The sequence below is a fragment of the Adelges cooleyi genome, unplaced genomic scaffold, assembly GCF_023614345.1.
Source record: "Adelges cooleyi isolate 19-005CV unplaced genomic scaffold, UGA_ACOO_1.1 ACOO_flye_CR_arks_rails_tigmint_CR_PRNA_376, whole genome shotgun sequence".
Taxonomy (NCBI): Eukaryota; Metazoa; Arthropoda; class Insecta; order Hemiptera; family Adelgidae; genus Adelges; species Adelges cooleyi.
The window spans coordinates 7,200,981-7,217,648 of NW_026096053.1; the positions used below are offsets into that span (position 1 = coordinate 7,200,981).

General features: G+C 32.5%; 3 protein-coding genes across 3 annotated transcripts; 1 reads left to right on the forward strand and 2 right to left on the reverse strand.

The window, feature by feature from the left end:
- Positions 1-769: 769 nt before the first annotated feature.
- Positions 770-7,195, reverse strand: LOC126840411 (importin-5). Its single transcript, XM_050576119.1, has 19 exons — positions 6,808-7,195; positions 6,191-6,340; positions 5,892-6,118; positions 5,732-5,825; positions 5,532-5,636; positions 5,350-5,475; positions 5,073-5,284; positions 4,445-4,567; positions 4,276-4,384; positions 4,050-4,203; positions 3,651-3,982; positions 3,448-3,577; positions 2,343-2,708; positions 2,161-2,273; positions 1,955-2,095; positions 1,746-1,895; positions 1,312-1,682; positions 1,024-1,243; positions 770-960 (listed from the first exon to the last, which is right to left on the reverse strand). The coding sequence occupies exons 1-19, from the start codon at positions 6,889-6,891 to the stop codon at positions 871-873; spliced, it is 3,297 nt and encodes a 1,098-aa protein (XP_050432076.1). The 5' UTR covers positions 6,892-7,195; the 3' UTR covers positions 770-870.
- A 3,281-nt stretch (positions 7,196-10,476) lies between these two features.
- Positions 10,477-13,094, forward strand: LOC126840418 (zinc finger protein 629-like). Its single transcript, XM_050576134.1, has 4 exons — positions 10,477-10,700; positions 11,361-12,019; positions 12,084-12,263; positions 12,338-13,094. Exons 2-4 carry the CDS (start codon positions 11,369-11,371, stop codon positions 12,761-12,763), a joined length of 1,257 nt encoding a protein of 418 aa, XP_050432091.1. The 5' UTR covers positions 10,477-10,700; positions 11,361-11,368; the 3' UTR covers positions 12,764-13,094.
- Positions 13,095-13,802: 708 nt separating this feature from the next.
- Positions 13,803-16,127, reverse strand: LOC126840422 (proliferating cell nuclear antigen). Its single transcript, XM_050576141.1, has 5 exons — positions 15,684-16,127; positions 15,447-15,612; positions 14,415-14,559; positions 14,200-14,339; positions 13,803-14,144 (listed from the first exon to the last, which is right to left on the reverse strand). Exons 1-5 carry the CDS (start codon positions 15,902-15,904, stop codon positions 14,037-14,039), a joined length of 780 nt encoding a protein of 259 aa, XP_050432098.1. The 5' UTR covers positions 15,905-16,127; the 3' UTR covers positions 13,803-14,036.
- Between the last annotated feature and the right edge of the window lie 541 nt (positions 16,128-16,668).

The window sequence follows — 16,668 nt, forward strand, 5'->3', positions numbered from 1 at the left end:
TAGTATGGTATTATTTGGTGTACGTACCATATCGAGCAAAATAGACCCCTATATCACAAATGTGTATTGTACTACAATAGGTTACACATTAATTTAACAATAAACTCTGTTGTCCTACATACATTTCTTCACCTTATTCGCAGCATCTACTTAAGTATCAGTTCATTCACAACACGGATAAATTTCAATTCACAATTTTATTTTCTAACATTTTTCATTATTTTTGTATTAACCAAGTTATACTGTAAACAAATAAAATTATCTAAATGTACCCTTATTTTTAATCACAAATGTTCTAGACATCTACGGTTTTTGGTTTTTACTGCCAAGGTGAACAATAACAATAGAAAAGTGAAATATATTGCTTTGTGGACACATACAGAATTTATTCTCGTGAATAAAAACATGTTGCCAAATAAGAACATAAAAATGTAACATTTAATTTTTTTAATTTGAAAAAAAATATATGTTTAAATTTAAAATGTAAGTTCGATACAGTTAATAACATTCAACAATATGATAATTAAACAAAATTGATAGTATAAATTAGTCAAGTCCAATATGATATAAAATTAATGATAAAATTGAAAAAACAATGTACTATACAAAAGCTCCAAGGGGGTAGACTACCATATTGGAAATTCATGCAGGATTTAATAGCTTATATTTTTATAGTCTTATAGGTCAAATTTTTTTTTTCAATTTCGAGATGTTTTTATCCTAGCCGTAGTAACTAGTTTTTTATATTTGTTATTCCATAACAAAAACGTAACAAAAATAATGATAAATATAATTGTAATATAAGCACAGGGTTAGGATATAAAAAAATATATCTGTCACAATGAAACTATGAGGTAAATAATGTTATGTTTAGTTAGTAGTTATCAGTAGGCTCTGTAGAGTTTTGATTTGTTCTGGAGTCAATACAGCCAGACATGCATTAAATACTTCTTCGTTTGTCTATAGAAAAAAATAGTGTTTGGTTATTACCAAAAAACATGTAACTACTAATTCTAAAATTACCTGTATTTGCCTAACAATCATTATCATTCTCTGAGCTACTGCGTGTGATCTGTCTATAGCATCTCTTAAAAACGCCTCTGCAATTATACCAATTAAACTCGGTATATTGGAATTGTTAGATCCTAATACCATCGGATGATGATTTTCAATTAGTTTACATAGGTAACCGTACACAAACGGTGCTTCATCGGTGTCTTCACACACAGGTAGATTACAAAGCCTGAAATAGATTGAAAATAATTTTAGTTTAACTAATAACTTGAACAAACATTTTCGTTTGGTATTTACCAATGTGGCAATATTTCATCGACGTTTACTGCTGAACTGTTAAACTCTAATATTTTAGCAATGGCCGAGACCGCGTTTTCTGTCGCGCTAATGTTATCGCTAGTACGTGCATCAGGACTGTTAATCACTTGCAGTAGGAACGGCATGATGTCTGCACAGACATTAGCAAAACTAGGTCCTCCATACATGCCCAGTACGCCGCAGCCATAAATTGCTGCTTGACGGACCTCGCTGTTGTAGTCGGTAACATACCCAACCATGGGCCGAAGGAAATATTCTTGGTACTTGGCGCATCCCGGACCACAGAATTCAATAAGATCGTCAAACACGCACAACCCCCATTGGTGGTCTGACGAACTTTTGTCAGATTCCTAAATAACGAAAAAAAAATAGTAAATAATCCTACTACAATGCAACAATGGTAAGTTACCTACCAATAATTTAGCAAACTGATGAACAATAAGGTCAAAATATTGGAAAAAATCGGTTTTGTAAGTAACAAAGAGTGCGTGTAGTATATCAGTCATTTTGCTTAATTTATAAACGTCATCAGTATCTTCCATGGCCAATTTTTCCTCAACAACCTGCATACAGAAGATTATGTTGAAATAAATACAGTTAATGCATAATACGAACATTGTACCTCGTCGTAATCTTCATCCTTACGTCTTTCAAAACGTTGGATTTCATTTTCAAAATGGGTGTTTAAGTTTTTCTCTAATATTACCAATAAATCTTTCATCCATTTATCAGATAAACAGCCAGCTCCCAACTGTTCTATACACTGAAATAAATACAAAAATAAAATGTTAAATACAATTATTAAATTTTTACCATCATGAAGTTTACCTTTCCTAACGCTTCATACATTTCAGCGGCAACATCTGATTCAGGTTCTGATTCTATTGCTTGTAGTAGTTCGGGGCAAATGTAAGTCCACATGTGCTGCAAATATTCTGATCCTATAAAAATAAAAACCCTATTTATACATATAAACAAATATACCTATAGCTAAAACGTATTTAGCCTACCTCTGGTTTCTGCACATTCCAACAGACAAGGCATGCTTTGAGCTGCGGCTATTCTAACATTGTCATGGAAATAAAATTTCAAAAGGGGCACCATTAGCTTGACAACGTCTTCGGTGTAAGGGGCAAATCCAGTTTTTAATTCACGAGCATAGCAAACAAGCATCTCGCATGCCGAAGCTTTATCTTCCAACCCCGATGTTCTTATGCCAAAGTTTTGTTGTTCTCCTAACGGTACAAACTGCCAGTCATTATTGTCAGTCATGTTGCCCATGTCGTCGTTGTCTAATAAAGCGACTTCTGGTTTTAAAGAAGCAGCTGCCATTACTGGTCCAATGACTAAAGGTAAATATTGTTCAAACTTTGGACCTGTTAAAACAATAATTTTTTAAATAACGTTATAATTTGTGTACTAGGGGGGGGGGAAAGGTTGTTAAATGTTATTTTTATATAATACTAAACAACTATTAACTAGTGTTACTTGTTACCAAATTGCATATCGAACACCTAGATCAAAACTATAACAACTTAAAAAGTGGATATTTTTAGTTGTTTGTATATTCGGATTCTACAAAGTTGCATGAACCAATAAATTTAAATTAATCTTGATTACTCTCCAAAATATGGCGCTGAGTTACCTTTTATAAAAATGACTAATCCCATAATCCTAACTACCAAAACCGTTAAAAACTTAAGTTTATGCCCGGACATCAAACAAGGTGCACGTACGTTGGTTGTACAAAACTGTTTTATTAAAATAAACAGTGAAAGTTTAATTAACAAGTTAAAGTAATTAAACTTGAAAATAAGTTTTTTGGAATTTCTGAAAAAATGTGTTTTTTTAAATTGCTTGTTCTGATCTAGGTGTGCAATATGTTAAATATACGAATACTTATGTTAACTATGAATAAATGTCAAAGAAAAAAAATGTAAATAATAAATATACAGTACGTGCACAGAAAAAGGTTTTTGAAACGCGCGTTAGTTACAAACAAATTGCTAGTTTTATCGGTCCCAAATTCATACGAGACATACCAAAAAAAAACGTGCTAACGTTAGATGTTGTTTTACATATAAAATTAGTAAGTTATGAGTTTTTAAAACATACCCATAACTTTACACATTCTAGCCCATGAAGATATTAAATATGAAGTTTGAGGGTCGTCTTCCGCTAGTTTTTCATCTTTGTTGTGCGATGCTAACATCAGGTCCATAACTTCTCCGGCATCCACTAAGAACTAATTGTTTAAACATAATAAAAACCAAAAATTACAATAAAATCGTAATACAAATTAATATTTACAATTTTACCTTTTCCTGGCCAACAGCCAAGCCAATCAAGCTCACACATTCGATTGTTTTGCCCCGCAATAATTTAAGTTCGGGCGCTAAAGCATTTTTTATAATTTGTTTCAAACAAGGCATTAAGTGATCGTAAAATTTCACAAAATTGCCTTCGCATGTGTCGGCCACCGAAGCAATGGTGGTCACCATTTGTTCTAAAACTAGACGTCGACCTCCGCCTTCCATGAGATCAGAAATGCGTGCTTGCAATATACTTTCCAGTTTTACCATCATCTGATCCATGTACAACAGGAGTATACGTTTTGGGCAATCTTCGCAAAAGTTTACAAGTGCAGCACCTGTAAAATAAATTAATAAATCAATGTTTAAAAATATTTATTTTAATAATTAATTAAATATAATCACCAGCATGAGCTTGGACTCTAGGATTCAAATTATCGTCAAGTAAAAGTAAAATAGCAGGAACTATTTTATCGTGGAATTTTTTTTGGAACATAGGAGCAAAGTCTGCGGCCATTTGGCCAATAGCATTACACATTGCGTACCGTACTCTGGGGTGCTATGAAAACAAAACAAAAATGTCACTGTTGAATACAAAAAATTTAAGAACAATTGAGTAATCCATACTTACTGGGTCTTGAAGGAAGTTTAGTATGCCAACTAATATTTCTTGGAGCATGGGCTGCATTTGTTTGTGACAACCTTCTCCTGCTGCCGAAATCGCCATTAAAGCAGCATGTCTGTATTATAAAACAAAGTTAATAATTCGTTTTACACTTACATCATGTTTATTTATTTACCTGTATTTCCAATTAGGGTTAGCCAACATTGATGATACATTAACTAATATATGTGGTAATATTGTTTTACCGCCGAGGCCACATGCCAATCTATCTAACGCAGATTCTGCCATTACACTCATACTGAAAACAAATATTAATTGATTATTTTAATTTTGTGTTGAAGAAATTGAGAAACTAATATGACAACAGGGAGCTCTTTAGATTTGACGTTTGAAGGACAAAAAACCAAGAAAGATATCCTATATCGTCAATAAGATGTTTGTGATTTATTAACAATTACTCAACTTACTGTTCATTAATAAAAAAAGATTGCTTTCCCTGAGAAAATATTATTAATAAACATTTATTTTAGGCCCATATCGTGGCTATTTATAAAGGCACAAAACTAGGAATTTTGAGATTCATTTGTTAGCGTTAGGGCATAATTTCTACAATTTAGAGGCATTTTGATTGTTATAATTACTTTACTGGAAAAAAAAAGTTGTTCATGATTGATGAACATCATGAATAAAAGATGTAACATATGGTATCCTTGTGGTACAGAAAAAGGACAAGGTTTAAGTATTATAATAACATAAAAAAGAAAAAATCTAAAATACAATATGAAATTATTATTATAAATTACCTCTCTTGATCACTTTCATCTGGATCATCTTGTGTTCCCCAATCATCTTCGTCTTCCACTGTGGCCATTAACTCCAATACTTGTACTACTAACTGACTAATATACTTGGAAGACTCTTTACGCATCATTGCAGGGGCTGTTTCCGCTAATGTCACAACTACTTCAAGGCACATCTGTCTATAAGACTCATTAGCTTCATCATTCTTAAGATACTAAAAATATAATATAACAATGTAAATAGCAGTTTAGAACAAATATATAATAATTAATGTTATACCTTTAGGCACATGTCTATAATATTAGCTAATTGTGGACGTAAAAACTTGGGTGTATTTTCAGCCAAATCAATCAACAACTTGATCATAGAATCATCTTCTTCTGCTACTAAACTTTCAGTTATAATCTACCAAAGATAGTTTAAATATTATATTTGTTGTTTACGCAGAATTCCATATTTACCCTTAACATATTAGGAAGTAAGTCACAAAAATGTTTTTGAACTTCTATTACTTTTTCGTGATGTAGTATAAAAGCACAAACGGCTTTGACTGCTTGTACTTGAACCTTATATATCAATTTAAAAAGAAGAAAAAACAGTTAAGTTAATTGGGATAACACATTAAGAATTATATGTATAACTAATTAATAAAAATAATTACATTTTGATTTGGTACGTTCAATGATTGATGAAGCATCTGTTTAATTACTACTAAGTAATTAGATTGTTGGTTGCCGAAAATTCCAGGTACACTCCTACATACAAATTGAAAAAATAATCAGTCATTTGGTATTAAAGAAATTATACAAATAAATCCATACGTGAACATTCTAAGTGCAGAATCTTTCATGTCTGGCGAAGCAGAATTTGCACATTGAAATAAGAAATTCAAAAAATCTGGCCAAGTGTTATTGCCGTCATCATCCAGTTGATTTCTTGCCACTTCTGAGGCCACATCACACATACGACGTCTCAGAACGTCGTTTTCCTCATTACTAACACTTAACAATAAATTGTCTTTGAATTGCTTCTGAGATTCAGGTGATAGCTAAGATAGAAAAAATATTTTAAGTAAATGGTCAAGGTTACAATATGGTAAATACATATAAAAGACACTTACATTAGAAAAAAACTCAACAAAGTCGTTGGCCATAAGCCGGCGTAACATAACGGCGGCCACTTGTTTTTCATCCACATCGCCAGATTGGTTTTGTACGGCATTAAACAAATACGAGACTTTAGACTCTAAAGGTAACGATTGGTAAGTTTCCTAGAGAAATAAAGCAATATGATTATACAATTTTTTTAATTCTACTATCAGGATCAGATATGACATTTTGTTTTAATTATGTACGAAATTCACAGTTTACGTATAATATTTAAAACTGTTTTACTAAATTCAGACTACGTTGCAGAACTATTTCGATCATCAACCATGATTAACTAGGGTTTTATTAAAAAGAACGGTTCCGGTGTCATCGATTGCTGTGGTAAACAGACAAGCATGCAACAGGTAGTCGGTTATTGCTAAACTACAATTTCGCTTAACGGGGGTTTATACTTTTTGCAAAGTACGAGCCGCGGAGTGTAGAGGAAATTGTCGACGGTAAGCGACAAGGGAGAAAAATATCTTGTGATCAAAAGTAGGTGGTAGGAATGTCTACTACCTATCATGACAGGCATGCAATTCCTAATGATTTTGACCTTGGCCAAATTTATCGACCAAATGCGAATTACCTCGGCTCTCTGCCGAACATTGTTATCCGTGCTCAGTAAACTGGTGAGTATCTGATGAAAATCGTTCATGTCTCCACAGGCCATGTTATCCGGTGGCTGTGCAACGGTTGCCGGATGTGTGATGAGGACGTGTACTGCGGCTCACGATCCGACGGTTTCCGCGCGTTTTTCCGGCGGTCTCGTGGTGTTTAACTGAATAATTTTGGTCCCGCCAAACGACAAAGTCAACGGGTTGAGAAATTGTTAAAGAAAAAAAAAACAAAAACGGCGATGAACCACGGGCGTAATTTAACGGCCACGCTTTTGCGAAAACGCGTTAAGATTTGAGAATACGAAAATGTTGGTTAAAAAAAATAATAACAATAATACCATACCTATTACCAATACTATGTGTACGGTGTACCGCACCGCCTACCATGCAATTGGCGCGTGAGTGTGCTGCGGCCTGTGTGTGTTGCGTAGGGGTGTCCAACTTGTGTACAACAGTGCAGCATCGACCGTAATTACCGTCTTTTTCGCACGCACTGATAAAACAATCGGCGATAACAGTAGATAATAATATATTAGATATTATCAGTGTTCGCACCGCAAACACGCGGCTCAAAATCGTTGGGTTACTTACCATAGACCTATCAACAAGGTCCATTTCTTTATAGATCCACGTTACTTATCAGTTATCAGTCTCCCGCGGCCGTTTGGCTTTATTAACATGGATATATTTTTGAGCTGTTTTATATTTGGTCAATTGTCATCCGTGTCCACTATCCAGTGATGCTGCCATCCTGGAGTGATCGACCACATACAACCAGAACATTATTAAACGAAAATATACTACAAAATAAAAGAAAACTGTTATATCGTTATTTTTATGACGATATAAATTATTAAAATGCATATTATCTATCGAGGCTTTTTAAAACTCTTACCTCTCTTCTATATGTTCGTAGCAAGCAAAACTATATTACATGCTCGACAAAATAAGTGGTGCTATAGTTAGTATAGTAATTAGTAGTTTTCACCCCTTATCGCTTCTTGCCGTATTTCTTTAGCAAATTATTTGTGTGTGATAATGTATAGGTGTTCCAAAAAGCAGCCACATTTTGAAAATTCTATAACTTTTTTAATATTCGTCCAAAAAAAAAAATTACACTTACCATTGTGTTCAGGAGGTCTTGAGGTTTATGTGTGGAATATAACATCGGGCATATGACCGCCTGTGCCCATCAATTCAACGTCCATGAAATTTCGGATGACGCGTTCGCAGATTTCGACGTCTAAATCACCCCATCACTCGCCTGATTTCCGTGGCCACCACGGTCTTTACCCCCTGCGACTTTTTCTTATGGGAGTACGTAAAGTCAAGAAAAAGTCACAGGGGGTCAGGTCACAACACCGTGGTGACCACGAAAATCAGGCAAGTGATGGTTGACCTAAACGTCGAAATCTGCGAACGCGCCATCCGAAATTTCATGAACGTTGAATTGATGGCCTGTAGGGCGAGCAAGGGCGTCATATGCTCGATGGTATGTTCCACACATAACCTCAAGACCTGAACACAATGGTATGTGTTATTTTTTTTTTTGGACGAATATTAAAAAAGTTATAGAATTTTCAAAATGTGGCTGCTTTCTGGAACACCCTATACAAGTTTTCGAGTGACATACCGTTTTTTTGGAAACATTGCAAGAATTACCGCGGAATAATTTATTTTAATTTTACACAGATATCTGACGTTATACTTGTAATTTATAAGAAATAATTTGTTTGTATATTGTTGTGAGTATGACGTCACGTATAGCGTGACATTAAATTCCGATACGAAATTATTTATTCTGAAACACGTTATCGACCAGTTATAAGTTACGTAAAACCAATTGTTTTTTTTAAACATATTAAACTTGAGAGTTGCTTATTGACATTTAAAAGTAAAAGTAATTTCTAAAACTACCCTTAAAAGTAATATTGTTAGCTAGAACATCATAATCTATTTTTGCTTTTTCAGTTTATTTTAAGATTTTATTTGAAACTAATTTTAGCTTAAGCTATTATTTGTTATAAAAATACTAAATAATACTTTGTATTATAATATACTTAACTCCTCCGTTAAATTTCTTTATTCTTAAGGAATAAGAATATTATTACTATCAGATGTTGATATGCTTTATGATTAAAATGTAACTATGCATAATGCGCCGATTAATACAATTAGAATGAAAATATATGATTGATCTTTAATGCTTATATTCTTTAATTATAGCTAAGTCGAGCCGCAGGGGTGGTTTTTAACGCTCATTAAGAGGGTAGGGAGAATTATGAAATAAAACTAGTCATTATAAAAAAATGTGCTTACTTACAAAAAAGTAAGTCTAGGTTCAAAAGAAAATAGCTGTTACGTCAGCTCAAAATTATTTTCTAATAAAAATCCGGATGTTCTTTAGTTCAACACAAATTAATTTTTAAAAAAACCATTTAGATTTACTCTTAACCAAAAACTATTTCTACTAGAATTTTACTTTTATCTTTGAAAAAAGCCTCAAACTGGAACGTGCACTTGGCCCCCATTTTAATTAAGCAGGCCCTGATTTTATGAGGATAATTTTCGGATGTATCCATGTGTTTAGTTTTATAATTTATGCTGACATTTCGAACGTATTGCAGTGGTCATCTTCGGAGCGATTGCCAGCAATCTGCTACCGTGACTATACTAACTGGCTCCCTTGTATTCGTAACTTGTTACCTCTTGCTAACCGCTATTTATGTGTACTACATTCTTTAAAACACCATGTTATCTCGACCAGGGTATGTCGTGGGGGTCACACAATGAATAGGTGGTAAAATAACTTTCAAATAAACGTTTCGATGTGAACTGTAAACAGTCTTCACGCCTCATCCCAAATAGTTGGGATAAAGTTTTTGTGCGAGACTAGGATGCGGTTATTTGACTATAGCGACTGCATAATTATTTCTACTGGTACACCGAAAAGTTGTATACTCATGCGAAATACTTTCTGGGAGTCGATTATATGAACTTTTTTTAAATAGTAGCTGATATAATATATATGGACCCCAGGAGATGGTAAGTACCAATATATCTAGATTTAATGGCAGTATTTCGAGGCAATCGCAATCGCTGTTAAAATGTTATTAAATGGTACAGTGATCTTTGGGAACAATTTGTTACAAGAATCTACCTAATAGTGTAGAAAGACGCTGAAGTAAATGTACAGTAATTATTTGACAATTTGTCAATTGTCGCAGATTCCCAACCAGAGGTTAAACAGTAATTATTCTCATTACAAATTATAATCGCATCCTTGAAATCTGTCCAAGACATAAATAGATATTACTTTATATAAGTATTGGTCTAATATACTTTGTATATAAAGAAAAATGAAAAAAAACCGTCTTTAATTAATATTATTCTTTACTGTGGCAAGTTCGACAATTCATTTTAAAGGTTTTTAATCACTCGCTTTATGTTATGTGTTATATAGTCTGGTTAGAGATGATAGTTTTATTTTTGGACGTCCAAAGAGGTTCTAAAAACGGACGAACTTTGCCAATCCTTCACCACCGGTCGATCCCTGCGTACGGTCGGTGCAGCGGTACTGAGGGGGCGACGGTGGCGTTTAAATACGGGCGGCGAAACTGTGTTGTAAAACGATGAGGCGCGTGCACTTGGAGTGCGGCGGCGGCCGCGTCATCGGCCGGTGCCAAAATCAATAATCAGTATTGTTTATCGATTTTTTTCGCTACGTTTTACTACTCAAGCCGTTCTCGCCACCGTCGCGTGATTCAACATATTCACGCGTACTTTTTGAGAGGGTTGTTTTTGCCTTGTGCGCTTAAGGACGAAAACTGCAGCCATTGCCGGGACGCCACCGGACACCAAGGTAACTATAAAATTGATAATGCAAGTTTGCCGGTCCATTGAAAACCGGTTGCGCGGTTCACACTTCACATAATAAAACCCAACGTTGATGATGATTCCAAAATAAATAATCACAACCTGTACAATGCTTTACCTAATCGATTCAAGTTATTCATGTCTCATTCAATAACGTAATTTTGATTACTTTTTAAACCAATTTTTAAATGTCAAAAAATTCCCAAATACCTAAATACGTTAAAAAAAACTTTAAATAGATTTCGTTTTTTGATTTGATGAATATTTTTCAGCTACCCTTTTAAATTTTATATTGGCTATACAAATTTTAAGAAATGTATCTACACTTATACGATTACAGTTTTATATTGTTATACTAAGTATTATTGTAATGTAATCTGATTAACAATATAATTACAAATTATTCAAATTATTTCTTGCAAGGGTACATTTAAATGAACTATACTACACATTATTTTCTTAAAACCATACACATATATTTACCATGTAATAATTATTAATTCTCGAGTTTTAAATTTATTTGTAAGATACTACAATTTTTTTTGACCAATTTTTAATTAGTGATATTTTTGGAAAAAATATTTTCATGTAGTAATAAAATACACGAAACTTACATAATATAAACTTTTAATCATTTTGATTACAGAGTTTACAATGTCCAACATGGTGAATGCTGAAAATTATCAATTAAAATGGCACAGTCATGGTGCTCATTTACACTCTACCATTGCAACATTACATGGCACCTCTGCATTTACAGACGTAACACTAAGTACAACTGATGGACATAATGTTTCTGCACATCGCTTTGTGTTATCGGCTTGCAGTGCTTATTTACATCAAGTGTTCCAGAGTTGTTTGTCTAACAATTTAGTCATAGTTTTGCCTGCAGACATAAGTTACCGTACACTATGCATACTACTTCAATATATGTACAGCGGTGAGGCAACAGTCACCAATAGCCAATTGGACAGAGTATTGAGAGCAGGAGAAGTATTGAAAGTAAGAGGATTGTGTCACAACAATGAAAACACTGTGGGTGTTGTACCTAGACAACAAACACCTGACAATAAGGACGATAAAGCCAAGTCAAAGACTAAAGGGGATATGCCTTTATCAGTTAGGTCAGACGATAACGAAAATAAAGAAAATGAAAATGATAAAGAAAACGATGAGAACGAAATGAGAAAAGAAAACTCGGAGAATGAAGATCCAATGCATAATGCTTTACAGTTGGAGATTACTGTCAAAGAAGAACCATTAGAATGGAATGATAATGATCGAACTGAAATGACAATACAACCAGTAAGAAAAATTCATAGTGTTTTGTGCAATTTCAGTGTTTAAATGTTTTGTGTTTTCTTTTCAGGAACTTTTTTCCAACTACGATGACGATGATGATGAAGCAGAAACTGACTATTATGCACCTTTAACTTGCGATATGTGTCAAGAAACATTCAGAACTCCGGCCCTTTGGGTTAGACATATTCAAACTCACGAATTAGGATCCATAACTGATATTCCCAAAAGAAAACGTAGAAAAACAACGGTTTGTTTAACACTCAAGTATAAAAATTAAAGGGTCACTTATAATTTCTTAAAAATGTGTTTCTTGTAAATTAGGATGAGGATGATGGAGAATTACCACCATTACGCTGTGAGCTCTGTCAAGAAGAATACTTAACACCTGGAGATTGGGTTAGACATATACAAAATGCACACACTGAAGAACAGTTAGCGATCACAAACAGCTTAGCGAGTGGTGGGTCAGGAGTAATACCTTCAGTAAAACGTCCTCGGCCTCGAATAATGAATGGGCGTAAAGTATGCCCTACTTGTACAAAAACATTCCCGTCTCATGCCAGTATGTTAATACATAGTCGGACACATACAGGGGAACGACCCTATCAATGCGGAGTATGTAGTAAAGGGTTCAATGTCAAGAGCAATTTACTTAGACACATGAGAACATTACATGATACAGTAATAAGTCCTAATGCTATGGTAGAGTATTGCAATGCTCAGGACGAAGTGCCACCTACAACTTAAGCATTTTCCACTATACATTAATTGTTTGATTTTTAGTTTAAGCAATAACTATGTTTTTAGAACAGCTACCGATTAAGAGATTGCTACACACCTTTTTATTTTTCACAGATTCGTAATTGAACTACAATATACTTTTATTTTATTGGTAGTTTTTATTTTTCATCAACTACCACGCATTTGTTTACAATTATTTTTCTTTAGTTTACTTCAATATTATTGGTTAGCTCAAAATTAATACTATTTCAGTGAATAGGTCATAGTATCTTACTTAATACTTTGACGATACCAGAAAAACAAACCATGAAGACATTAAAAAAAAAAAAAAACAAATGTATAGTACATTTGTTCAATTTTTTTCAAAGTAATAGATCAGCAAAATATGGATAGAAACCCCACAATACTTAACACTATTTTAAAATAATTTTCAATATAAAAAATGTATAATCGTCATCTACTACTAATATATTGTAAAAAAAAAAGAGAAGCTGGTTTTACAAGTGTGTGGCGTCTTCTTAATAACATTGCCAGCTATACTTATTCAAAGATTATAGAGTAAGTATGTGTAATGTTTTACATTTATTTAAAATCTGTTATTATAATTTAAGGCTTACATATTTGTTCCAGTTAATTTATTTCCCTTGCCTACTTCCATTTATTATAAGTATATGCTTTTTAAAACCTGAATCATTATTTTAGATGTGAACTATTAATTTTATTGTAAATCCTTTATCTTTCCACTTATATATTGATATATTTTTATTTTTATTGTGGTTTTAATAGTATTTTGTAATAATATTTAATGATAGCTTTACTTTTAGTACAAAAATAATAAGCAGATCCTATTTATAAAGTATTATAAACAATGAGATTACATCATTGTCTTCCTGCAACATTTATAAACAAATTGTAACATGTAAAACCTCAAAAAAGAAAATCTATGTACATAGTGATGTAAAAAGATCAAATTATTCATTCTATTTAAAATTATTTTTGAAGTTTTTCTACTTTCTAGCAAACATATTAAATATAGTGATATAAATTTGTAATACTTAAAAAATGTAATTTTATTGTATGCTCAGTTACTCCATATAACAATTACTATATATAAGGTATCTTCTAGTAACTTGTTTTTTTTACTTTTATCATAATATTGTAAATAACGAATATAAATTTAAAAAAATTATTCTAAAAAGGAAACATAAGTATAAAAAAAAAATGGTGGCTTAAATATTAAAATTTAATTTATCATGTAAGTGTATTACTCATTGCAAGATTAATCATCTTCTTCAATTTTAGGAGCCAAATAATACCGAATATGTCCTAGTTCTTCAATTTGATACTCAACTACTAAAGGCACGTCTCCAGACATTGACAAAATAACCTGTATAATTAATAATAATAAATAAAAATAAATATTTTTAACAATAAATTAATACCTGTGGTGACAACGGAGCTGCTTTACAAAACAAATTCAGGTAACGACAAGCAAACGTTAACGATACAGCTTGTTGCAACTCAATAGTCACAGCATCTTCTTCTTTGTCAAAAGATGCAGTTTGTGATAATTTTATGTTGGCTATAAACAATAAAAACAACTATTAAATTTTTATAAATTAACTTAAATTACACACAATTGTTAATAATAAAATACCTGATCCAATATCGCCAGATGTTGAGAATTTAACTCCTTCTTTGGTGCAACATATAATGACTGACTCCCCAAACTGGCTTAAATCCCTACATATTCTTGCAAATTCAGCAGAAGGCATTTTGATTATGCAAGAATAATTTGTTTCCTAAAATATATAACATTAAATTGTACATCAAAATTAAGTTTAATTATATTTTGTAAGCTTTTTATGACATTATACTTCAGTACTAATTATAATTTTAGAAAAATGCACTTAAAATTTTACGCATTCTATTTTTTTAAAATTAATTCTGAAATTGTGCAAGTCATATAGATATAAACATGAATATAAACAGAAAAGTGATACAGATGACTTATAAAACACTAATATGTCACGTAAAATACCAAGCGAAAGAGTTTAGTGCACATCATTAGATCATACCAGCAAATGCGGTCAATATAAACACAGTTTTGTTTAAGAAAACTTTCAAACTGCCTAAAATAAGCCCGAACCATTCATTGCATTCAATCGGTCAGGTCATCACTTTAGGAAGTGTGTTACTCAGGTATCAATATAGCTTTTAAAAGAGTTATTTGAAAATCGATGAAACTATGGTCTAACTACGAGTTCTTTATGAAGTAGGTAGGGCCAAATGTTAATTGTCACCGTTATGCTTCTAGTGGGCGAACAATCTACTGTAATAAGAGTAATCGTACGTTGTATAATTATTAACAATACTAAAGGTAGTGATAATCATTCATACGATTAATTTGTATCAAATATTAATGCATTAACCTTTAACCTTAATTTAATAATAGGCTGTAATCAAATAAAATTAATAAAAACAATATATACACATAAAACATAAACAAAGATATAAATCTAAGTAAAAAAAATTCATAAATACAAAGCTGCTGTATTTTCTACAACAACGCGCCCATTGAAAAATTAAGAATATAGTAAACAAGGTTTCACAGACTTATTTTGGTTTGGCTAGTGGTCCAATGGTTTCATAAGCACAATTCTTAAAATAAAAGAAGAGTTTTACGTACAGGTATACCAAGATGTTCCTGATCCAAATTCATAAGTTTCATTTCATAGTCGGACATTTTTTCTTGATTAGCTGTTTCAAACATGATTGAAAGGGTGTCGGCATTGTCTTGAGCTTTAATGGTCATTATGTCATCATTTGATGAACATTTCATAATTTTAACCATACTATAAAACAATCGATAAGAAAACCGTAATTATAAATAAACGGTTACAACTATAATATACAACAAACATACCTTTCCAAATTGATACCCATTGAGAGATTACGATCACAACGAAATTTGTCAAACCCGGCGCTCTTTAAACACATAGACACCAAACTGACGTGAGCATCATCCATGGCTTGTAACTGAATACCCGAATCAGAACAATCAAAAGTAGCTTCTTTAAGCAGTTCCTTAATGGCTTCTAAAATTTTCTTGAGCTGTCCGCTCTTTAAAAGTCTTGCTTCAAACATGGCGATTAAATGTAAGTAAAAATTGATTAAAAAAAAATTATCTGATATACACAGAAATACACTGTCACAATTTTAAAAACCACGAATACTAGAATTAGTCACGCCGACGATGATGAACTTCCACAAATAAATTGGATTATAGGAAAGTTTAAGTTAAATTGTGCATGTGCCGTAATTTAATACTATTGAATGCAGCCTGAGTGGTTTATTACAATTTACAGCCATTACACAAAAGATAAAGCGCGTTGTGTCACGTTTGGCGGGAAAATTGGCGGCATTTGATAATGTTACCAACATACTTTTTCAGAATCATTGCAACAATTTAGACGTAAAAAAACCGTTTTTTAAAAATCCAAAAAAATTCAATAAGTTGCAAATAAATTCAAAAATGGAAATTATGTTTTCTATTATGAATATTTATTTAAAAAAACATAGTTTTCAGTGTTTATAACGTAGCATTTGAAATGTTATATCCATCGGTCTTCTTTAACAAGAAGTTTATAGAGAATTTACAGTTTACAAAAATGCGTTACTGTTTATAATTTTTATCTCGTTCCTAATGTGATTCTAGTTCATGATACAATATGTTAACGTTGTCAGCAGACAGCAGCTGCCGCTGTCGTTACGGCCCCGGACACTGATAAAAATGTACACAGGGAAGATACTTATCACACAAAAACGTGGCGGCCATCTTCTTAAGGCTACAACACCAAACTGTTATATCTTTAATCTTACCATTATTATGTTTATAATGGTGTGTAGTT